The sequence below is a fragment of the Rhinolophus hipposideros genome (genome assembly GCF_964194185.1).
Source record: "Rhinolophus hipposideros genome assembly, chromosome: 9".
Classification (NCBI taxonomy): Eukaryota; Metazoa; Chordata; class Mammalia; order Chiroptera; family Rhinolophidae; genus Rhinolophus; species Rhinolophus hipposideros.
Window position 1 is genome coordinate 60,543,499 of NC_138055.1, and position 24,687 is coordinate 60,568,185.

Below are 24,687 nucleotides of genomic sequence, written 5' to 3' on the forward strand. Positions count from 1 at the left end.
CTAAAAATAATTTTCAATCTTTTAATAGTTTGGAGTATCAAATATTGCTTTTTCTATTCAAGAGCCCTATGCTAGGCCTTAATATTAGTTGTCTGTCTGATTCCATTGCCTAGTGTTATAATTGGATTATTTTACGTTTTGTGGAGCAAAACACTGTATTTTCTTCCTTTAGTAATCAATTAATCCATTTCTGACACTTGACCTGCCCTAATAAAACTAGTTCCTTCTCTTCTACCTTCTATTCCCCTAAATTCTATTTATTATAGCACTTACAAAATATCATTATGACCTTTGGTTTATTTTGATCTTTTCTTTTGTAGACGAGTTCTTTGAAGATATGGACTTTAAATCTTTGTATTTCTAACCCTCATGATTGTAGGTACTACTGCAGAAGTAGTGTTCAAAAATGTTATTCATTCAAATATGTACTGAGCATGTACTGGATGTAAAGCTCTTGTTTGGTAAACAAAGTAGACATAGTTCCTACTTTAGAAGAATGTTTACTAAAGATTCTTAGCTCAGGGTCCCAGCCAGATAGTACAGTTTGTTAGAGCATAATAGTTTCATTCGTACTCAAGCTGCCATAACAAAATCCAATAGACTAAGTGGTTTAAAGAACAGAAATTTCTTCTCACAGTTCTGAAGGCTGGAAGGCTAAGATAATCGTGCATGGCTGGTTTCTCGTGCAGGCTCTACAAACAGTCTACAAACAGCCCCCTCCTCTGTGTCGTCACATGGCAGGGTGAGAGAGCACACGTGTGTGAACTGTCTGATGTCTCTACTTAGAAGGGCACTGACCCCATTGTCGCGGCCCCACCATCAGGACCTCCTCTAAACCTCCCAGAGGCCTCATATTCAAATACCATCACATCAGTGGTTAGGGCTTCACCATAGGAATTTTGAGGGGATACAGTTCAGCCCATAGCAATATTCTTGAGATCTATGTGAAAGGAATGCTTTGAACAAAATTATGATCTTAACCATTCATTTAGTGGAAGTGTTTGGGTTCACTATCAACAGGGCATAGTATATGAAGTCTTCATAAAAATATAGTCCTTTTATTAAAAGTTAAAGTTTAGTAGAGACTAGTTATTTACTCAGTTATGCAGATTTCACCCATTTTTTTGCTGCTGCTGCTTTATGCTTCCCTCATGAACTCATTGAACTTGGTGCCCTCATGTTAGTATTTCATCCAATAGTGTTGAGAATAGTATAGAGAAACATGGTATTTGCCCTTATCCATGAGCAGAGTCAGTAAAGACCCACTTTTATTTTTGGCCCGGAGATGTATGTTCACATTTCTAAAATCACATGCTTTAGATACTCACAGTATTCACTTGTTTCTAAGTATTGAACTGTTAACATTTTTTTTCAATGGAGAGAAACTGTAACAATGCTATTCTACACACTTACTTCTCTAGTTTGTAACTTTACAAATATATCCCAATGGGTATAATAGAATATGAGAAGAGTATAAAATTTATTACAACAACACCAAAAAATTGTGGATACTTTTTCTGTACAGTACCTTCCCATGCCAATAATATAATCTGTATTACAGATTATATTCAGATTACACATTAGCTATAAGATATATGTTGAATGTTCTACCATATGGGTTTTTAATTATATTTCTAGCAATGGGAATTTCATTAATATACCTCTTTTCCTACTTGGTGACCAAAAATATAAACTTGTGGGGGTTAAATCCATGGTCAGCACAGCGGAACTGGGATTTTTTTTTCCCACTTTGAGGGAGTAACAATGCAAATACAAAATGACAGCCTAGTTAACACTATGCTTTAACCAGCTGGAGAGGAAAGGGAGATTAGCTGAGTTAACCTACTGGAGATTTTCCATCACCAAACTTGATTTAGGTCATAGAAGTTTATTAGTAATTATATTGAACGTGTATTATATATTAGAATCTCATACTGTATAAGGTGCTGGAAACACAAAGGTGTTCCTAGTCCTTGTTCTCAAGAAGCTTATCATACAGTGTAGAAAGTGCTCTGACAGAATGCTGTATGAGTATACAAATGTATGAGTATGAGTATACAAATGCCTAACTCGTGATGATTCCTGAGTGAATCCTGAAGGATGATTAGGTTTTAAGCACATGCAAACTAGAAGTACAAGCATTATAGATCAGGAAAGAGGCATGTACAAAGGGCTGAAGGCGAAAAAGTACATGGCCCACATATGGAAACTGCAAGTAGATAATATGGTAAGCAGATGCTAGATCACAAAGAACCTTGATGACAGAAAGTTTGAATTTTACCCTGAAGACTGTGGGAGCTATGAAGGAGTATTCAGTAGAGAGATCACTTGGCCAGATTTGTGTTTGACAAAAAAGACTCTGGCTAATGCAAAGATTGGATCGGAAAGGCTTAGGGTAAGATGTACCTAAGACCAAGTGAGAGGCTTTTGCAATGTTCAGATGACATATGACAAGGGATTGAACTGTTAAGGTTAGTATCAGGATGGCAGGTAGATAGAAGAACAATTGAATATAGGAGTGAGAATGTTTAAGAGTATTCAAAAATGAAGCCAAGTTTATTGGATTGTAAATTGAGGCGACAATGGTACTATTTGTTTTAATGGGATATAGAAGAAAGGTTTACGACGAACCTTAAGTATTAGTATTGGATATGTTGACCTACTATGACCTAAATCTGTATTTAGTATTGGACATGTTGAGTGAGATGCATAAGGAAAATTTAGGTAGAGATATCAGTAAGTATTGAGTTTATGTATCTAGACTAGAGGAAAAGATCTGTACTTGAGATATAAATTGGGTGGTGAGCTCTGAAGGTGGTAATGAGTGTCTTAGAAGGATGAGATTATTTAAGTTTAGGGTGACCCTGTAATTTGTTATCTATCATCTAGAAAATAAAAGGGGCTGTTATTAATAATTATACCAGGACAGCAGGCTAATCCAGGACTGGCCAAAGCAAACCAGGATATATTGTCACCTAGTCTAGGGAGAGCATACAGAATCAAGAAGATAATTAAGGATAAAACTCTAAAGGACATGAGAGAAAAGCCTCAGAAGAAGGTGTGACCAGGGCAATAGAAAAGAATGAGAAGTAGTAATGCAGGGGAAGAAAAATTTTAAAGGAGGGTGTGGTCAGCAGCCATGCTATGGAAAGGTCAATAACAGAAGAACTGATAAAGACCTGGTTGTGTGTTAACATTACATACAGAGGTGAAGACAAAAGCCAGGAGTGATCTGTAAGTGAATGGGACGTGAGGAAGTTATCATAGTCACCGTAGGCATTCCTTTTATCAAGCTTATTTATAAAGCAGACCAGAAAGGGAGATCATTGGAGGGGAATTATTAGAGGGAAAGAAATGAGAGACTGTTTTGTTTTTTGTGAAACTTGTATATATATTCCAGTGTTTACATATGAGTCAAGGTAAAATGAAATAAAGGATAATTGCTGGGTTTAGATTCCAGAAGAAGCAGAAGAGCATGGAATTCAGAGCATAGATGCTAGAGTTAGCCTTGAATGGGAAGAATGACCCCTGATCCTCTTTGCATGTATTGTAAGAGATGGAAAGGGATGTTTTACACTCAAGTTTGTAGAGGGAAAAGAAGCTGGAGATTTTCCTATCCAGTAGCCTCTAATTTTCTTAGTTGAAACAGGTCTTCTGCTGGTAGTGAAGGGAGAAATGGTGAAATCTGAAGCCTAAGGAATGGTGAAGATTTTAAATAGTTATTGAGAGAAATAGAAAATAAGTAAATAAAGGATACATGGGAGAATTTCTGACTGGTATTGAAGAATCAGTTGAGATTGAGCACTGTGAATTTGTAGTGCACCAATCTTTAAAGTTAGTTTTCCCCAGCATTTCTGAACAGCTCTAAGAAAGTGTAACAAGAATAAAACTGAATAACAGCGAAAGGTTTTGCAATGCAGTAGTTGAAGTGAGGAATCATGTGGGGTCTGGATGGAAAGGTGTGAAGACAGGAACCTGGTAGGCTGGGGGAAAAATCAGAATTAAAAGAACTAAAGATCTCAATGCAAGCCAAGAATAGAAAATAATGGGCTCCCAGGAAAAGAAAGGAATGGTTAGACAGTAGCCTGTTAAGAGTGTAAGATATCTGAGGTGGATCAGGTTACCCTTAACTTTGAGGTCCACGAAGTTAGCTACAGTTGAATGCAAGTGGAGGTCTTTGAATTGAGGAGCCAAGGAATAGTAGGTGCAGATAAACCATGCCTATGGATATTGTCACCCAGGATAACGGTGAGATTGGCCATACCCTGAGCAACATGCCAAGTAAATGTGAGGAAGCAGCCTCATGAGGTTGCTTTCATCTATTGAACATTTGTTGCAAAGTAATAAATTCATTACAATTTTCTTGTATTTTAGTACAAAGTGGTTGTCCCAAAAATTGGAAACATACTTGATCTTTGTACAGCATTGTCTGCTTTATCAGGAATACCTGCAGATAAGGTAAGATGTTTCTGGGTTTGAAGTATGTTACGTGGAGTTTAGCTTTGCAGTGCTGTAAAACCAGCTTAATAGAAATTTATTTTCTTTTAGATGATAGTTACTGACATATACAATCATAGATTTCACAGAATATTTGCAGTGGATGAAAACCTTAGTAGTATTATGGAACGGGATGATATTTATGTGTAAGTATAAAATTCATTGTTCAAAATATTACTTGAGAAAAAATTCAAAAGAAATCACAAATTTTCAGAATTTATGGTCAGTTTTGTCCTTGTAGGTTTGAAATTAACATCAATAGGACAGAAGATACAGAGCATGTGATTATTCCTGTTTGTCTAAGAGAAAAATTTAGACACTCAAGTTACACCCACCATACTGGTTCTTCACTGTTTGGTCAGCCTTTTCTTATGGCTGTACCACGAAACAATACCGAAGATAAACTCTACAATCTCCTGCTTTTGAGAATGTGGTAAGTGCCAGATAATTCTACATTCACAAAATAATATAAAATAGCTAATGAAAGTAAATATGCAAGGTACTATCAGAATATGATTAGATAAGTCTGTATTCAATCTCATTGTTTAGATAGGTAACAGTTTTAAAAAATCATAGTCTAATCCAATTTCTTGATCATGTAACACATTACTGAGGTTATTTCAAACCAAGGAAACATGAATTCTTCTAGCTGTTTTACAACAAAAGTTGACAGTTGGAAGATAATAAAAATTTAGCATGTTTGCATTCTGAAATCATAATGTCACATGTTTCATTTCTTTATGTACTCTGCAAGTTCAAGAATGCGTACTAATAAATAGCTTTTATTTAAAAGGATAAACTTTCATGGTTGATATTATTGTAAGGCAACCCCTTTTTCTCTTCCTAAAACCTTGATTTGAATTATAAGGTAATCAAGAATACCATTTGATCCCTTTCTTTTATCCTTTATAGCTGATATATTTAGTATTCTTTCTATTTTAATCATTGTAGTCCCATTATCTATACATAAAGATCACGTTATACAATTATAAATGATGTTAGCCTTAAAAAAACTAATATATATATATATCTATCTAAATGAGGACTTTCATTTAAAAATTTTTAACTCTAAAAATTATCTGCCACAAACTTTTAACACATAAAAGAAAGATGTTAAAACCCAAGAAGAGCAAACTACTTTTTTATAAAGACAACCATAACGTAAATGATTAGTCAGTCATTTGCATTTATGGAACTGTATCTTGAGTCTGAATTTATTCTTGAATCTACTAAATGACCACTGTTACTGCATTAAAAAGTTTTGTTTCATTGAAAGAATAGAAAACTTTTTTTTAAGTTCTTACCTTTGTAGAACTGAACTTACTTGATTTCTGATTTTTTTAAAGCCGATATGTCAAAATATCTACTGAAACAGAAGACTCTGAAGGATCCCTACACTGCTGTAAGGACCAAAATATTAATGGGAATGGTCCAAATGGCATACATGAAGAAGGCTCACCAAGTAAGACTTCCCTATTGTAAGAACTCTTCGCCTGGATTATTGCCTTAGAGAAAAGTTGAAAGGATGGGGATTAAGGAACTGAAAAATATTTGCAAGCCTGGAAAAAATAATGTTAGTATTAATAATTTTTAAATGTAGCATTGACTTTATTTAAAGACTTCTAATATCTAAAATTAGGTGAAATGGAAACAGATGAGCCAGATGATGAATCCAGCCAGGATCAAGAACTTCCCTCTGAGAATGAAAACAGTCAATCTGAAGATTCAGTTGGAGGAGATAATGATTCTGAAAATGGATTATGTACTGAGGAAACTTGCAAAGGTCAACTCACGGGACACAAAAAACGATTGTTTACATTCCAGTTCAACAACTTAGGCAATACTGATATCAACTACATCAAAGATGATACCAGGCATATAAGATTCGATGATAGGCAGCTTAGGCTAGATGGTAAGTATTTGTGAAAAAAGGCCTCAACACTAAACTTGAGCAAAGCATGTTATTTTTTTTAGGTAAAAACCACAAAGTTCAACTCATGAAAAATAACATTTACTTACCTATTAAATGAAAAGCCTTAATTTCCAAGTATACTAAAACACATGTCAATATTTATTAAATGGAGGTTGAACTTATGCTTAAAGGGTTTTTTTTTGTTTTGTTTTTTTAACTCCTAAACTATTTTAATGGCTTGGAAACAGCAATTTGCCTTGTTCACCTAGTAAAAGTAAAGATTGCTGTTTATTTATTCTTGCATATAGCTCAACATTAAAATACATTAGTTTTAATATTGTGGCGTATTAAATTTTAAAGAAAAACTATGTTTCCTACCTCAGAAAGATCTTTTCTTGCTTTGGATTGGGATCCTGATTTGAAAAAAAGATATTTTGATGAAAATGCTGCTGAGGTAAGTCATTGCTCATTCCTTCCTTATCTTTTCCATGTTGATCACAGTTTTGTTAACACTCTTCTGTTTCTATCAAATGTATTTATTTTGTCAGTAGAAATTGGCTATGTACTAGAAAAGGCTTGTTGATTTTGAACATGCTCTCTGTTTCCACTTTTTAGTCGTTTATAGGTGTGTATACAGGAGTTATTTAGAAGTATGGTATAAATCTCAGCTGAAATAAGCTTTATGGTTCTTTTGAGAAAGTTTAGGAGTTTTCATTACTATTCATAGTAAGATGGTATCACTAAAATGAGTTTTGTTTCATTTGTTCTCTTAACTCAAGAAATACTTCTCTTTAGGATTTTGAAAAACATGAAAGTGTGGAATATAAACCTCCTAAAAAACCCTTTGTGAAATTAAAAGATTGCATTGAGCTTTTTACAACAAAAGAAAAGCTAGGTGCTGAAGATCCCTGGTAAGAAACAAAGTTAAATAATTTTTTCTAATTTTTTTTTAAGGATTTATACTGAGGTATGTGCTACATCAAGTTAAAAAAGTAATAACTAAATTCCCTTTGATATTTTAAATAAGCATTTCTTTATATGGTAATAGTCTATTAGGGGGATGCGAATGTCTTTAAAAGTATTATGTTAAGCTTTAATCTCATTACTGTATTTCCCATAATACCCATTTGACTGTGAATAATTAACTTTAATTACTTTTTCTTAAGAATTTTTAGCTGTGCAGCCATTTTGAGAGAAACTTTTAGGAAAATCACAATGATATGTTTTGTGGTGTTATTAATTCCATTAGAGCCCAGAAATTTTGAGATTTTCTAATACCTATAGTTTCGCACAGTTTTGTGGCACATCCATGTCTTTCTAGCATACTGTGATGGATATAACCTAGCCCTCATCATTTCTTTGAATACTTATTTATCATATTAGTTTATAATAGTTAAATCTATTTGAAAAATGTACTGAAGATAAAAATAATAACAGGAGTTCCTGTCAGTCTGTACATATTAGGCCTAACTGCTCACTGAATAAATGTAGAACTTTTCAAACTTTCAAAATATGTATTGTTTTAATTACCTCTATCAAGCTTTAAATGTTTCTCTTCATTCTTAGGTATTGTCCAAATTGTAAAGAACATCAGCAAGCCACAAAGAAATTGGACTTATGGTCTCTGCCTCCAGTACTTGTGGTACATCTCAAGAGATTTTCTTACAGTCGATACATGAGAGACAAGTTGGATACTTTAGTTGATTTTCCTATCAAGTAAGTTTTGCTTATGCTTCATAAACATTGGACAACTAACTCTTTTTAAATATATGGTACCATTGGGCCCAGTTTCAGTTTTTGAGTGTGTTTTTGAGTAGCTCTAACAATTTGTAGGGATCACTAATAATTTTTCTTCCTACTGAGAGATTTTTTCCAAAGAATAAAGAGAAAATATATTATTTTAGAAAATAGAATAAAACTCATTCTGTATTACTAAAAACTCACTGACCCTGTTTATAAATCTAAGCTACTGATGGGACCTTAGTGATTTTGTTTTTCCTCGGACTTACTTCATCATTAATCATCAATTATTCCTAAATATGCTTTTAAAAAGACTTAAGAAATATATAAAAATAGAATAATGGAGTTGCTTAGAAGGATAACACAGTAGAGTGATCATCCCTATTGTTGTGTCATCCTTCAGTTTTCTTATTGCACTGTCCAGAATATGACATCATATTCGTAAAAAGTTATAAAGCAGTCTGGAGACATTATTTTTGTAGTCCTTTTTTTTAAAGCTTTCACTAAGTGTAATTGAGAATTGAGAAGGACTAATAAGGAATATTGTATTCTCATTCATGTAGTCCAGGAAGGACTTTTTTACAATACTTTGCAACAAGAACTTGATTCTCTTCTATTTTGCTAAAAGAACATTGAATAATACCATGTTTCCCCGAAAATAAGACCTAGCCGGACAATCAGCTCTAATGCGTCTTTTGGAGCAAAAATTAATAAAAGACCCAGTCTTATTTAGATTGAGTATAATATAATATAATACTGGGTCTTATATTAATTTTTGCTCCAAAAGACGCATTAGAACTGATTGTCCGGTTAGGTCTTATTTTTGGGGAAACGGTATGCTTTTATATTTCATGATGTCTGTGCACCAAATTTACTTTGATATAGTTAATAAGTAGATATGCTGAAGGCATATACAGGAAGGCATATACATCTTATATACAAAGATGACTGGAAGGAAGGAAGGAAATGATGTAATATTGAAACTATTCTTTGGAGTGCTTATTCCAATTGGTGTTTATAAGTTTAAAATTGAAAATGTTTTGTAATTATGGAAACAAAAAAATGTTAATTTGCTCTTTAAGAAAATTATGAGCCCTCAAAGTTTTCAAGAAGGTAGCATTTGGACAATGTTAAGTACAAGAAGAACCAGAAGTAATGATAAGCTAGGACCTATTAGAGATGTATTAGAAGTTTAGAATCATTATTGCTTTTTAATGAGGCAAGTACAGAAAGAATAACCAGAAATATTGATAAGCTATAAGATGGTCCTGTTCCATTTTCGTGCATGATGGATGTAAACAACTCATTTCATTTCCAAGAACGTTGCCCATTTGGGATATATAGATTATCAAAACCAAGAAAATGTGGAATAAGTATTGGGGCTTACATATATTTAAATTATTGTAAAATTTCTAGGAAAGTTTTTTTTCCCACTACTCCTTTATTCTTCTATAAATGAATCATTCTAAAAATAACTTTTAAAACATAAAAAATAAAAAGGACCAAGATGATAGTGATGACTGTTTTTCCTAGTACTGAGAGTTAAATGTATTAACATAAAAATATTAATCTGAATAACAGCAATCAGTGGAGAATTTTTGAATTCTCAACCCGTAAGAAAATTTTTGCCAAAACATTCAAATATCGAGGATATATATACATGATTTGTTTTCATAAAGTTATTTGGCTCTTAGTAATTTTTTTAGTGAGATAAATATTATGGAAAGGAATAGAATTCATTGCATTTAGGGAAAACATAAAACTAACTTGATCTCTTTTTAAAACAGTGACTTGGATATGTCGGAGTTCCTAATTAATCCAAATGCAGGTCCTTGCCGCTACAATTTGATTGCTGTTTCCAACCACTATGGAGGGATGGGAGGGGGACACTGTAAGTTGACAGTTTACCTTTTACTAAAATCATGTTTGATAACTCCAGACTTTTTCCCTTAAGATATTTATTCTTAAAAGGAAAATGTGAGATGTGTCTTACATGTACTAATGGTTCAAAAATATTGATTAATGAATGAATCCGCTTTTGAACCTTTTTTGACATCAGGAGTTAGAGGACTGAGTTTTTCATACTCCTCAGTTGAGAGCACAGGAAGATTACTTGTCCATTCAGGGCTCCTGTCCTTCCCCATTCTACTTTTCCTTCCCTTTCTAATGTGTATGTGCTCTTATAAATCCTGCCACATTGTTAAGTTACATAATTGGTGCTGTACTATAAATCTTACGTTTCTCTCTTAACACTTATGACATGTCCATATAGTCCATTGCTTCCAAACACTTATGACTTAACAGCTACCAGATTTTATCTCTACTCACTTCATGGTGGACATCCAAATTGCTTTGAACTTTCTGCCACCATAAGACTGATAAACATCATTGTTTATGGTCTCCTTTGAGAGAATTTCTTTGAGCTGCATACCCAGAAGTGAGATTGCTGGGTCATGAGTATTTAAAGTACTGCTAGATGGCTCTCAAGGATGGTTAAACCAGTCTACACTCTCCAGTTGATAGATTTTTGTGTTCAAACAACTTTGCATTCCTGGGAAATCATACTTATCTTTTAGTATTTTTTATATACTCAGTTAGATTTGGTGAACTAATTTTATTTAGGATTGTTACAATTTAATTCATAAGTGAAATGGTCCAGTAATTTTTTTTATATTGTTCATACTTTGGAATTAAGATTATAGTCTACCCTAATAAAATAGGCTGGGATACTTTGTTTCTGTTTCCTGAAGCAGCTGGTAATGTATAGGAATGAACTATTCATGAAAGTCTAATAGAATTCACCTATAAAATTTCACCTATATGGGCTTTACAGCCTTAAACTTTTTTGTTTATGTCATGCTTATTGAAGTCTATCAGTTTCTTTTTTCCAAAATGTGTGCATTGTGGCTTTTTCAATTTTTGTAAAAATGTATCTGTGTTTTCCAATTTATTTGATAATAGTTGTTTATAATACTCTTATGCTATATTTTTTTCCTTTTCTTGTTCTTTTATCTTTTTTTTAATTGGTCTTCTCAGAGGTCTGTCTTATTAACCTATTCAAAAGAATTAGCTTTCCAGTTTATTAAAATTTTCCTTTTGTTGTTACATGTATGTATTCTATCTCATTGACTTCTTCACTTCCCTTTGGTATATTTTTCTTCTTATTACTTTGGGTTTGCTCTGTATCTCTTTTCCCAACTTTTTGGGTTGAATGATTTTTGCTTTCCATTTTTTCTCCTCTATTGAAAGCTATAATAAAAACTCTAAATTTCCCTCTTAATTACTGCTTTATCTCTATCCCATAAAATTTGAAATGTAGTATTTTTCAGTTATATAAATTTATGGCTTTTGTAAAGCTCTACACATATGGTTTTGGTAAAGCACTCCTCCTCTTAATTTTAATTGTATTTGTTAACGGACATTGTCCATAAGACTTCCATGTGACTTAATAAATGGTCTGTTCCTTAAATGTTTGTGTGCTTGAAAAACAGGTATTTTCTATTCAAACATAGGGTTATACATTTCTCTAATAGTTTAAGCTTATCAGTTGTATTCAAATTATTACCATCTCTGGTCATTTTGAATGTTTATTACAGGAATTTATCAGTACTACTACTGAAGTGTGGATTTATCTGTTTCTTCTAACAGTTTTATTAGTTATTTTGCATTATTAGTTGCATTTATGTTTATAATGGGTAGCTCTTCTTTCTCTATTGTTCCTTTTACCAGGATTGACATTTTCTTTTCCCTTTTGTTTTTCTCAAAGTTAAAAATGTTAGTCTAACTTTTTTTGGTCTTTTTATTCAGTCTAACAACATGTTTCTTTTCATTAGTGAGTGCAGCTCATGAGTTCAGATTGACAAATTTACAGCCCACAATAGACTCCAACCCAGAAAAACAATAAATTTGTTTTGTGAGTGGGAGAATTATTTAGAAAACATGGTCTATAAAGTGTCACTTTTTAGAATCTACATCAGCAGAAAATTGTTTTGGGGACATTTTGCAACTTTGTTTTCTCAGTTATTGGGTAGTTTATATGAAGCATAGGAAAGAGGGCATTTTTCTTTTACCTTAAAGATAATGCAAATCTTTAAAAATTGCGCAGATTAATCGCTTTTTGCCTTCCTCTTTCTATGCACTTTTGCTAAAGACTGAAAATGATTCTGGTGTTGTAAAAATCACTACATATTAGTGGAATAGCAGTGTTGGAAAAATACTTGTCATAGAAAATATAAATTACAGTTGAATTTCAAACTTTGCAGTCAGGGACAGACCTGGGTTTGAATCCTAACTGTGCTACTTAACAGCTATGCTGTTGGACAAAGAAAACTTCTCTTGATGTCTTACTTTCCCCAACTCTAAAAGCACAAGAATAGTAATGATAATACCTTCTTTATGAGGTAATGCGTGTAAAGTGCATGGCACTGTGCCTGGTGCGTGATAAGTGGTAATTACCATACATTAGCGTTAGTACTGTTATTCTGTGAATAAATCTGTTCTGTTTGTCCCTGGCATGAAAAAAGTTACGAAGTTCATCTGATATGAAAAGTATGTTAGGCACATAGATTATAGGAAATTATTCTAAAATCCTTTAATCAGTGAAATTAGTTGAATGTGTAATAGATAAGCTTTATATAGATAATTACCATATAATTTTTATAGATATTTCTCATGCAGATGTTTTAAAATTTTTAAGAGTTCCCCCCAGGAAACCATAGATCGTTTCAGTCACAGAAGTGATTGTATCTTTCCATTAGATACTGCTTTTGCAAAAAATAAAGATGATGGAAAATGGTACTACTTTGATGACAGTAGTGTCTCAACTGCATCTGAAGATCAGATTGTGGTAAGTGTGTCTTTTCTTTTCTGAATGTCAAGGAATCCACTTTTTAAAAGGGATCTATGGGACACTGTAATCTATATTCTAGTAATTCCGTCAACTAAGAGAGACGTGCTCTCATTTAAAGAAGTGTAAAATCGGCCCCTAACTACAAATTTGTCTTCTAAATTTGCCCACTAAGAACTATAAATAGCAATGTGAAAATTTTTCTGGTAGTTTTCAACATGAAAACTGGAGTTTTCCAAGAAAAATAATAAATTATTATTCTAATAAAAAAATTTCCTCTGGAAAATAGGTTCGGACATTTCTAGACATCGACTACTTTCAGATGCTAAAATGGAAAAAAAAAATGCTTTAAGGGCCTTACCATACGTATGATTTTTAAAGTAAAGCGTTATCCTTTATGACAAACACTTAAACTCACAATGATGTAATTAGATAAAACAAGTTATGTTTTTTTTTTAGTTAACCCTGTGTATTTGTTAACTTTGATATTTTCTGAATAGTAGAAAAATGAGGAAGTTACATCTCTTCACACTCTTGGCAGCAGTGTATCAGCCACAGCTGGAGGCAGGATACTGGCTTTTGTTTTACTTCCCATCAAAGCAGATTTTTATTATCAGATACTGATTGATGAAAAGATGACTGCTATATCCTAAGAAGAAAGCTCAGGCTTGCTTGATAAATGTTTATTTTTCTATATATTTTGCATTTCTGTAGATTTTACTTATTTATCATACTATTACAAAGAGTGAGAAATACAGTATTTGCTCATGTGATATTCCCTGTACAGAGGTTTTTTTCTTGATGTGGGAGTACTAACTGCTTTACTTTATTCCCCAGTTTAAATTGTATATTCCTTGAGGGCAGAGACTAGCTTTTTTTTTAGTTTATAATACTTTAAAATTCTTCAACTTAATAAATTAATAAACTTCTAAGGCCAATTGTTGGCATAGTTTTAGTCTGTCATTGGATGAACAGATAGGAAATTTTGAATTGTTTCTCCATAGATGTTTTATATTTTTATCTTATGTATCTGCGTATATGTATGTATATATAAATTATGTACTGTTGCTTATCTCCCTATAGCTATAACAAAGAACAAAGAGAGACTTGAACTCTAATATTGTTTAAATGTTTATATGCCTAAATTAACTATATTTGCGGTTTATATTTGGACTTCTAATTTCAAGTCATATCCCTCACTTTACAATTCTGTTCTCTTCTTTAATTTGCCAAAACATCCTGAAATAGCCTATATCCTAGTGTTGCCTTCAAATAAACAATATATGTTGTTTATATAAATAAACAATGTATTCTGTTTATATAAGTAAACAATATATCTTGTTTATGTACAATATATGTATTTGATTTTACCTTGCTCTTAAAAATAATGATTCATCATTTAGTCAACAAATATTTGAGTACCTCCTATATGTAGGACTATTCTAAATAAGGTTAAAAGACAGATAGCTCTGATTTCAAGAGGTTTACAATCTAGGTTTACAATCTAAAGATGACAGAGAAGCAAATCAACAATTATATATGATAAGTACTATTAAGTATCTTGGCTACATAGAAAGGGGACAGCTGTCTCAACTGATTTGGGGTTTAAGAGGACAGGACCACTGCAAGGAAGTTTGCATAGAGAAAGTGGTGTTCAACAGGGTCTGCAATTACAAATAGGAGTAAATCAGACAATAGAAGCAAAGTATTCTACACAAGAAGACCAGTACCTGCAGAAGTAGGCATGACAAAAACATGGCATTTAGGAACAGCAGCTAATTAGGTATTACTGAAAGGAAAGACTCTTGTTAGGGACATGGGGCAGAAATTAGCTAAATTTGAAATTCAGATCAAGAAAGATGGCCTTCTTCATTATGAGCTAAGGATAGTAAATAATTTTTTTTTTTTTTTTTACGGTCAGGATTTAATGAGCCCACAGAAAAGTCTGAAGAAACCAGAGAGATAGAAGATCTAAGGAAAAGTAGTGTCATAGAAGCCAAAAATGTTTGGATGCAAGAAAGAGTAGTACGGCATTAAATGCTACAGAGAGATTGACTTAAAGAACTGAAAAAGATGTTCGTTTAATTCATTTGTAGGAGGTTATTGACCCTAGTGAAAGCCATTTAATTAAAATGGCTGGGACAACAGGTCACATTGAATTGAGTGTACATGAGAGTAAATGGTGAATATTAGACTATTCTGTCTACTAGCCTGGCTGTGAGGAAGACTTTTTATGCCACAAAGTCTAGTCGATAAGGACGCATTAAAGATACAGTGATGTTTGATGGAGCAAAATATCCTTATGACAGTAGGAAAAGTTGGACTGCACAGCAAACATAGAAGTGATTAGTATTAGAAAGAAACTCATCTTTTCCTAAGAGACTGGAGGAAGATAGGCACAGAATTCTATTTCATGTTAGAGTAGATTAATCTGTGGTATATTAGGTTGGTGCAAGAGTAGTTGCGGGTTTTGCAATTATTTTTAACCTTTTAGACTGCAATTACTTTTGCAACAACCTGATAGTTGCATTTATTTATCTGTCCAACTAATTTATAAGAGAATAAAAATGTTAATTCCCGTGTATTCTTCCTTTATGTATAGAAGTCATATTATTCAATTTTAGTAATTTCCATTTGACCATGTGTGGTTTTTCTATTTGATTTATGCTCTGTCACCAAAATTGGTTACCAGCTAAAAACTCATATTTAATGTGATCTTTGAGAATCATGACCTTTTTGACATCCTCTGTTTATTTTAACAGTCCAAAGCAGCATATGTACTCTTCTACCAGAGGCAAGACACTTTCAGTGGAACTGGCTTTTTTCCTCTTGACCGAGAAACTAAAGGTGCTTCAGCTGCCACAGGCATCCCATTAGAAAGTGATGAAGATAGCAATGATAATGACAATGATATAGAAAACGAAAACTGTATGCACACTAACTAATGGAAGTCCTAGAAGCCATAAGAGAGACTTTCCTGCTGGTGGTGATCTATTGAGATGATGAAGTTATCCACCACATTAAACAAAAGTCTGAGATGGGGAGTTTCAGATAACCGAATGTAAATCCTTTATCAGATTTTAACTTGTGCAGTACTTGAAGTGAAACACAATGAAAACTTTAACAGAAATTGTCTCTTAATACATTTACAGTCTTGTATTTACAAGCTAAATATATATAGGAAATCACAAATAAATCCCTTTTAAGTTTGCTGCTGTTTTGATGAATTATGTTTTCTTTAATTTTTGGATGTGAGTTAATTGATGAGAAATGTTAAATTTGTGGATGTTGGTCATTTATTTTGCTCTAATAATACTGCAAGAATTATGGCTGAACTTAGTTTTTGGATAATCTAGTTCATGTGCATTAGGCTGCCATATATACTACTATAATATTTAGCTGCAGTATCAATGTGGCATAAATACTGCAGTAGTATTCTTAGAAAACCAAATTTTCAAACTATCCCTGGTAATCATTGTGGGCCTATTAAAAAAACCAAATCATGATACAAGAAACAGTCTTGAAAAAGTTATTTTCTTTTGTAGTATCATTAAAAATCCAGAATATTTTGTTCATTTTACTGCTACTGTGGGAACAGGTTCTAGATTTCATACTTCATCTAAAGTCATTTAAATGTAAGTATTTTTACTGCTATTGGGATCTATTCCTTAGACATTCAGATTTTTGACTTGCTTTAAAATGCATATCTTTAATCTGGTGTTGGTCCAAAATTAAAATTTTTGCTGTCTGTTTTTCTCTACCCCATTTTTTCGTAATTTGGCAACTTTTAGCTCTCCCAATTATTGTAATATAAGGGCAGACTTAATAGTATTCTGTATCCATAGTAATACATCAAGCGTAGGATGAGAAAAATTTTTTTTTATATACTGGCCTTTAAATCATTAATGGACAATTGGCTTTAAAGGTAGGTCTGTTAACTTTCTTTGTGTGTTCCTGATGGAATCACCATAGCCTTACAGCTTTTCTCAGAAGGTAACTTGCTATAAGACAATTGGCATTTGCATGTTCCAGACTCTGAACCTGTGTAGTATATAAAGCATACAAACCTTGAATTTGATTTTAGTTCACCACATTCAAGGATCCAGAATGCCAAAAATATGTGTGAACATTTGAAACATTTTTCATTTGCTGCTTTTTCCCTTTGATCTAGTTGAAAGAATGTATTGTCAATTGGCATACAATACTGCCTTTAATAGAAAATCTAAATGCTGGGGCACATTTTACATTATCGACTACCTGAGAAATTGCTTTGTGTCCCACTGTTATTAAAGCAAAAAGTATAATGTTCTTCACTTGAACTAATCAAATACAATAGATTATAAATTGTGTATTGTACATAAAAGTTCACTCTGTGAGTGCACATTTTGGTAAATTATTTATTTATGTTAGCATTTAAAAGTTCAAAAAAAATGCATTTGACCAGGATAAATGAGGTATGTTGATCATGGCTTTGCTTTATACCTTGATATTAAAGCTGGTTTTCATCCTGGTATTTTAAAAGCTGCTTTGGGTTTTCTTTTTTGTCTGTTCTTTTTTTCTTTTTCTTTTCTTTCCTTTCTTTTCTTTTCTTTTCTTTTTTTTTATTGTAAACTAACCTCCTGCATGACAGAGGTTAAAATTTTGTCTGCACTTGAGTTCACTTGGGTTTACATTTGAAATGTGCATGTTTATTTATACAGATTTCAATAAAGCTATTCAAGGCCTTATTTAGTCTTTTATTTCTTACTCTGAATCTTTGATAAAAATCCTGTCTTATGGGTAGGTGACCACATGCTAGACTTTTTAGTTATCATATCATTAAAAATAGAAAGGAAAGCACATCAGATAAAGTGAATCCTACTGTTTAAGGACATGTTTAAAATTGATTTTTAAAATTTAAACATTCATTAAACTAATGTTTGTGTACCTACTAATCACTTTTCTCTAATCTTGAGATAAAGTAGTAAACAAATATCCCTGCATTCACAGAGCTTGCAGTCTTTCTGTTACCTACTGATAGACTGTATTTCTTTTTTCTGAATTTTAAAGAAAAGCCAAAATTGTTTTTCTAGCTCTAGATTATAGTCTGCACCCTAATTGTCCATAGATACCATTCCTTTTTAATGCTTGTAATTAATTTCTAGTCCCACTGTGTTTTTTAATTGGAAATGATGTTGTTAATGCCAGATGCAAAAAAATTAACTAAAAATAGTGCTTATCTATACTATAAAATTAGGTATTCATAGGTAATACAGGGTAATAGGAATATTATATCCAGTCTAGAATTCTACTTCTAGCTTTGCTACTTAGTAATCATGACTTTGAACTTAATCTCTCCTAGTCTGTTTCTTTACCTATAAAATAATTAATGACAAAAATAATAACATTGAGTACTCACCATGGTACAAGTACTATATTAAAGTGTTATATATACAATCTCATTTAATTTACTCCCACAATAGCTATGATGTAGGGACAGTCATTATTCCCATTTTTTATATGGAAAAACCATATGGTATCAAGCAGTTAAGCAATACTTCCAAATTTATATGATTACTATGTGGTAGAGCCAGTATTTTATCCTCAGATACATGTACTACCTCCCACTCTTGTAGTGTCTGCCTCACAGGATTGTTGAGAACTCAGATGTGATCATGTATTTTATGGGAAGGTACTTTTAAACTATGTAGTATACTCATTACTGATTTCTTCAGTCTAAATAGAAAGTCATCTTGAAGTCGATCACTTGGCTTCCAAAAGTACCTTCAGCTCAGTATTTGAATAAGAAAGATACCAGCTGGAATTTGACCAACCTTTGCCTTTTACAATTAACTTAATTCAACGTATGTACATTTATTACAATTTTAATTACATTTTAAATGTCAGATGGCATTCTTTTTTCTTGTTCATCCAACTCAAGTGTGCCCTTCTTTACATTTCCCCAGATACAATCCTGATTTTCAGGACTTGCTTCTTCACCTATACTTTAGTTTTAAGTAAACTTTGTGAAAAAGCTGCAGTCTGATGCTTTATTTAAATATCTTGCTTTCTCTTATAATCCATTTTCTTTAGTCCTATGGTTATCTTTGCTTTCCTGGCAACTAGATATGAAACCACACAAAATACTGATTTGGGCATGAAGAAAATCAGGAAGTACTAAAGCCACTGATTGATACAGTATGAGGACAGTGCTTTTTCGTCAGCTAATTTCATTGAGGTGAAGACATAGAAGGAAGCCAGGACCTGTGAGACCAAATGAGGGGAGTCTCCTTCAGTGGCTTACCAAAAGGGGGCTAGGAGGGTGGCATGCCAGTAGAGCCTGCCACCCCAGAGAGGAGGAATATAGTATCATTGGTGCATGGTGATAATGAAAAGCAGGCCAACTTTTAGTCTGTTTTAATTAAGTTTTTTAAAGATAATGCATTTCATTACTGCCTGCTTCCTACCCTCCCTATTTGATAAGCTTCTGATATTTGCTTGTGCAGTGTGGATGAGCACATTCTCTCCAGTTTAGTTTTTAAGGTACAAATGTGAAGCATTCTTGTGCATCATGGAAAGGGATAATAACTTCTCTAAAATTTCGGAGGCATGAGAAGGAAAGGAAAATACATTTCTTTTTTGGAGCCAAAGAAGAGTACTGGAAATCTTTATTCATATTTTTTGCTCTACAATGAAACTTGTTTTTCTTTGAGCCAGATTCTCTTGAAAATATAATTTTGTTGATAACTCCCCAATAATTCTTTTAAATGCTAGAGGACAGAGAAAGAAAACAGGAGTTTGTTTATATCCTTGTTGATTTACATATTAAATTGCAGAGCTATACTATATTGTTTTATTATCAGATTTTTCTAATGAAAAATACATCATTTTTCTTGTAAGCATTATTCTAGGTTTGGGGGGGCATTTCAAGTCAATCTGTATGTTTTTCATGTGCTTACTTCATATTTACTATGTATTAAGCAAAGGAATTTCCAAAAAGCTCAGACAACAAAACTTTCATTTAAAACTGGGTTAATTATATTCAATTTTTTAATAAGCTATATAGATAGGTTTTTGAATATCAGAATTGGGAAGATAAAATGTACATGGTAAAATTCAAATATTGATGAAGCCTTATTTGCACTAATGATGGGGTAAAGAATTTTAAAATGGATAATATAAAACAGACAGTACAAAAATTATTTTTGACAAATATATGCATTCTCACCCCACATCATACCATTGTCTAATTATATCTCAGCTCTGCCTTTGAGAGCCTGGAAATTGCCAGGGTAGTGAATGGAAAAAACTCTAGGTTATTAGGGAAATCCAGAGTCGATAAACCATTCAAGAAAAATTAAAATTTGATACAATATTTTGGACTAGGCTCAAAGAACAGGAGAAAATCAGTCAAGTGGGTTTCAATGTAATTTTTTTTTCTAGAAATGTCTATTAAATGTGATTTATATAAAGCAGCTAAAAATGCAGCTATCTCTTTGGAAATTGTTTTTTAAAATGGAAATGCTGTAAAAAGACTGCACATTTTTAATATGCACAAAAATCAAATATTTTAAATGTTTAAACTGTATTGCTACTTAACTATGTTCTGTAGAAAATCATGGTTGAAGTTGGTGCTCATTTTGCTCAGAATTTTCCCTCGTGTCAGGAACTTGTAGCTTGTTCTATATAGTTTGGTGAAACAAAAAATAGTTCGTTTGCTGTGACCTTTAAGTCGATTACCAGCTGGAGTTAAATCTACATACATAAAAGTAAAACAATAAATACGGAAACACCCCAACAGTCTTTTCCCATAATGTTTATTTTCATTTTTCTCAGTAATGACAAATTCTTAACATTTCCCAAACTGTTGTTTTAAACCTTAATTACTCTGCTTTTTAATTCTTAGTTAAAATCTTTCAGGATTCTTAAACTTTGTAACATCTTGAACAGAAGTCTCTCATTAAAACTTTTTTTGCAGTATTTTAAACTTTATAAAGGAACACTGTAGGTTAACACACATTATAATTCATTATTCCTCCTCTGTGCATTAATTCTTAGGTATACTAGCTTATAAATAATTCAGACTCAGGTATTTGAAGTGTTCTGCTTATGTCTGGTCCTACATGTATGCCTTCAGTCTTTCATCTGCCCTGTCTTCTTCTGACCTTGAGTTCTCCATATAACTACTGAAATATTTAATTTTCTTTATAGTGAGAACCATCTTTCTATTAACATCAAGTGCGCAAATTATTAAATCCTCTGAGTTCCTCAGAATTAATTCCATCATGACCTAATTCATTTCCCACAAGAAGCTGAAGACACCCAGGTCATTCATTGTCAATCCCCTAAACTCCCTAATTCCTACAATGAATTATCAGTGTCCTGTAATTACTTAAGACAAAGCAGCCTACAACATGAATTATTTTAGAATTGTTCTCAGAAAACAAAAAAATACATAAATACGGAAATATTTACAAGTTTTTAATTTGAGAAGGAATTTCGATAAAACTTAAATATTGAGTGGCTTGAATAAGATATAACTCTGCAATTTATACAACTCAGAATCACATTCAATTTTGAGCCATGCATCTATTATTTGAGTTGAGCTAATGCTGCAGATTCACACAGTAAACATCAATAATCATAAATACTTGGGTAATATTTTGGTGGGAGACAAAAAGATATGGTAGGAAACATTTTATATTTAGAACCATTTCACCACCGCTATCTTGCATTTCACGTTTCTCCACCATAAAATGATACAAGTTTCTTGCGAGGACTGAGGGAGTTAATGGATGTGGAGGTGTGAACTTCCCGGTTTTGCAAAACAAGGCAGTCTTTTCTATCACGGCTCTATTATCACTAATAAATACTTCGCCAATGCTTGCATTCACATTCAGCTTTTGAAGTTATTCTTAAAGTGTATACATACACATACATTTTTAGCAAAAGAATAATCAGTAGTATGGGTCAAATTAATATTTGTTTTTTTTCATTTGTTTAAATTTTTTTCCTAGCTCCTATGGAAGACTTGGAGCAGAAGTCTTGGTGTGATGGTAAGCTTGAAAATTAAAATTTCATCATGGGTACTAGAATCCAGTTATATACTGACAAATATGATCTTAAAAGCTATTTATGAGCTTAATTTCACAGCTTTTACATTTAGAACCTTTTCTCTGCCTTCAGCAGACATGAATTATGTTGTCTTTTCCCCCCAATTTCATAAATCATTATCTAAAATCATTTGAGTTAAAGATTACGTTTGGATATATTTAGTGACGATTATAGGCATTTTAATTTAACCAGTATTAAATAACTGTGCATGTCATGGCAGACCAAGATGTAGCATCTCTTTTGAAAATCTATACATTCGGATCCACTCACAGGATTATGTCTCCTGGCCACTACTACCTTCCTATCCCAGTCCATTCTCTATTCTGTCAGAGTGATCTCCATTAAAAAAAAAAAAATCAGATTCTGTTCCTCTCTTTAGTTTAAAGTTCTCCTCTAATGCCTCCATGTAAACAAAAGATTGGTTTGGCACATAGGCTCAAGAGTTAAACCACCGGAATTCTGGGCCTACCACTTTTCTGCACGTACGTCACCTCTCTGACTCTCCTCCTATTTCCAAACTAGAGCAGCTCCAGGATTTTCATCTTGGAGGGCTTGGGGTGAAAGCAGGATTAAAAGGAATGTAAGACTCTTATAACTGAATATTTGCTTAGCAAACATGATTTTTCTCAAACTGTACAGTTTACTTGTGGTGAAGGGCTATTTATAAACTCACCATCCACATGAGCCAGCCACTCCTGGCACTGAGTATTACCTACCTTTCAAAATGATTGGATCATTATGAAGAATACAGCAGGTATTATTTCTAATAAAGTAGTACCCAAATGTGGGGATGAACTTTCTTTACAAACGAGAATGGTTATCACTGTACAATATCATTCGCACTCAAGTTCCAATAAGCTTTCTTTAGGAAGAAAACAAAGAGGAGGCTAACAATTAGTCCACTGATTCTTTGAAAAGATCAATAAAATTGATAAACCTCTAATCATAGTGATGAAGAAAAAGAGGACAAAAATGATCAATATCAGAAATGAGAGGAGACATCACTACAAAATAAACATATTACAAGTATGAGGGAATATTACAAACAACTTTAAATTTGACAATTTAGATGAAAAGGACAAATTCATGAAAGAGAAAAACCTAAAAGGCTCACTGAAGACAAAATAGATAACATGAACAGTCCTATAGCTACTAGAAGAATTGAATTTGTAGCAAGTCTTCCAATAAAGAAAACCTCCGGTCCAAATGGTTCCACTGGAGAGTCCCAACATATGGTCTATCCTTGAGAATGTTCCTTGTGCACTAGAACAGAATGTATGGTCTAGTGTTCTAGGATGAAATGTTCTGTAAATTTCAATTATGTCCATTTGGCTAACGTGTCGTTTAAGGCTGATAGTTCCATATTGATTTTCTGTTTGCACAATCTATCCATAGCTGTCAATGGCATATTTAGGTCCCCTACTATATTGTGTTTGTGTCAATTTCTCCCATTGGTTCTTTTAGTAGTTGCTTTATGTATTTTGGTGCTCTCTGATTGGGAGAATATATATTGACAAGTGTTAATGTCTCCTTGTATTGTTCCCTTTATCATTATGAAATACCCACCTTTGTCTCTTGTTACCTTTTTTTTTTATCCTGAAGTCTGTTTCATCAGATACAAATATGGCTACACCAGTTTGTATCTGGATTCCATGTGCTTGGAGTATTGTTTTCCACCCTTTCACGAAATTTGAGTCTGTATTTGTCCTTGCAGCAAAGATGTGTCTCTTGAAGGCAGAATATGGTTGAGTTTTGTTTTTTGATCCAGTCTGCTATTCTGTGCCTTTTTATTGGTGAGTTCAGTCCATTTACATTGATATATGATTATTGATATATGAGGATTTCCTATAGCCATTTTATTTTTCATTTTCTGGTAGTTTGGTGTCTCCATTGTTTCTTTGCCTTTATGTTCCTGTCTGTTATTTATTTATTTTTTTATTAACTTTATTGGGGTCCTGTCTGTTATTTTAGTTTGGTGGTATTCTATGATTTTTTTCCCCTCTCCTCTTTTTTTATATTTTGTGTGTCAGTTCTGGATTTTTGACTTTATGTAAAAGAAAGTTTCATAAATATAGTAGTCCTTTTTCTTAAGCATGCATCTTATCTCCATTCCACTTTGCAAATTCAGATCTTTACCCCCTTTTATATTTTTGTTGTCACAAATTATCCCTATTTGTACTGTGAGTTCATTTCAGAGTTGCAGTAGCAAATTGTCTTCTTCTCTTTCTGTTTTTACCTCCTTTACACTTTAAGTTATGTTTAAGTGTATAGTGCCCTATTCTGTGTAGGGGTTGCCATTTTCTGCTTCTGTCTGTCTTTTAGTAATCTCACTCATAGTTTTGTATCCTTTAATCTTTTTGTTTCAGGTTGAATAGCCTCCTTCAGTATTTCCTGTAATGCAGGACTTGTGGAAAATTCCCTCAGCTTCTGTATGTCTGGAAAGGTCTTTATTCCTCCTTCATAAATAAAGGATAGCTTTGCTGGATATATTATACTTCGCCGGTAATTTCTCTTTTTCAATAGTTTGAATGTTTGATTCCACTCCCTCTTGGCTTGTAGAGTTTCTGCTGAAAAATCTGATGATAATCTAATGGACTTT

The 24,687-nt window shown here is 32.8% G+C and overlaps 1 protein-coding gene across 6 annotated transcripts in view; it reads left to right on the forward strand.

The window, feature by feature from the left end:
- The window catches only part of USP15 (ubiquitin specific peptidase 15), a 115,186-nt gene extending 97,464 nt beyond the window's left edge, over positions 1 to 17,722 (forward strand). For 5 of the 6 annotated variants that reach the window (XM_081058416.1, XM_081058417.1, XM_081058418.1 and 2 more), the window contains 11 exons: positions 4,375 to 4,458; positions 4,549 to 4,643; positions 4,739 to 4,930; positions 5,844 to 5,959; positions 6,137 to 6,409; positions 6,793 to 6,863; positions 7,205 to 7,320; positions 7,976 to 8,125; positions 9,937 to 10,040; positions 12,907 to 12,995; positions 15,758 to 17,722. In XM_081058416.1, coding sequence (XP_080914542.1) covers positions 4,375 to 4,458; positions 4,549 to 4,643; positions 4,739 to 4,930; positions 5,844 to 5,959; positions 6,137 to 6,409; positions 6,793 to 6,863; positions 7,205 to 7,320; positions 7,976 to 8,125; positions 9,937 to 10,040; positions 12,907 to 12,995; positions 15,758 to 15,940 — 1,473 coding nt within the window. In that variant the 3' untranslated portion in view covers positions 15,941 to 17,722. Of the gene's footprint in view, positions 1 to 4,374; positions 4,459 to 4,548; positions 4,644 to 4,738; positions 4,931 to 5,843; positions 5,960 to 6,136; positions 6,410 to 6,792; positions 6,864 to 7,204; positions 7,321 to 7,975; positions 8,126 to 9,936; positions 10,041 to 12,906; positions 12,996 to 15,757 lie in introns of those variants that run through there. The other variant, XR_013993942.1, reaches the window with a different exon arrangement.
- Positions 17,723 to 24,687: the final 6,965 nt, after the last annotated feature.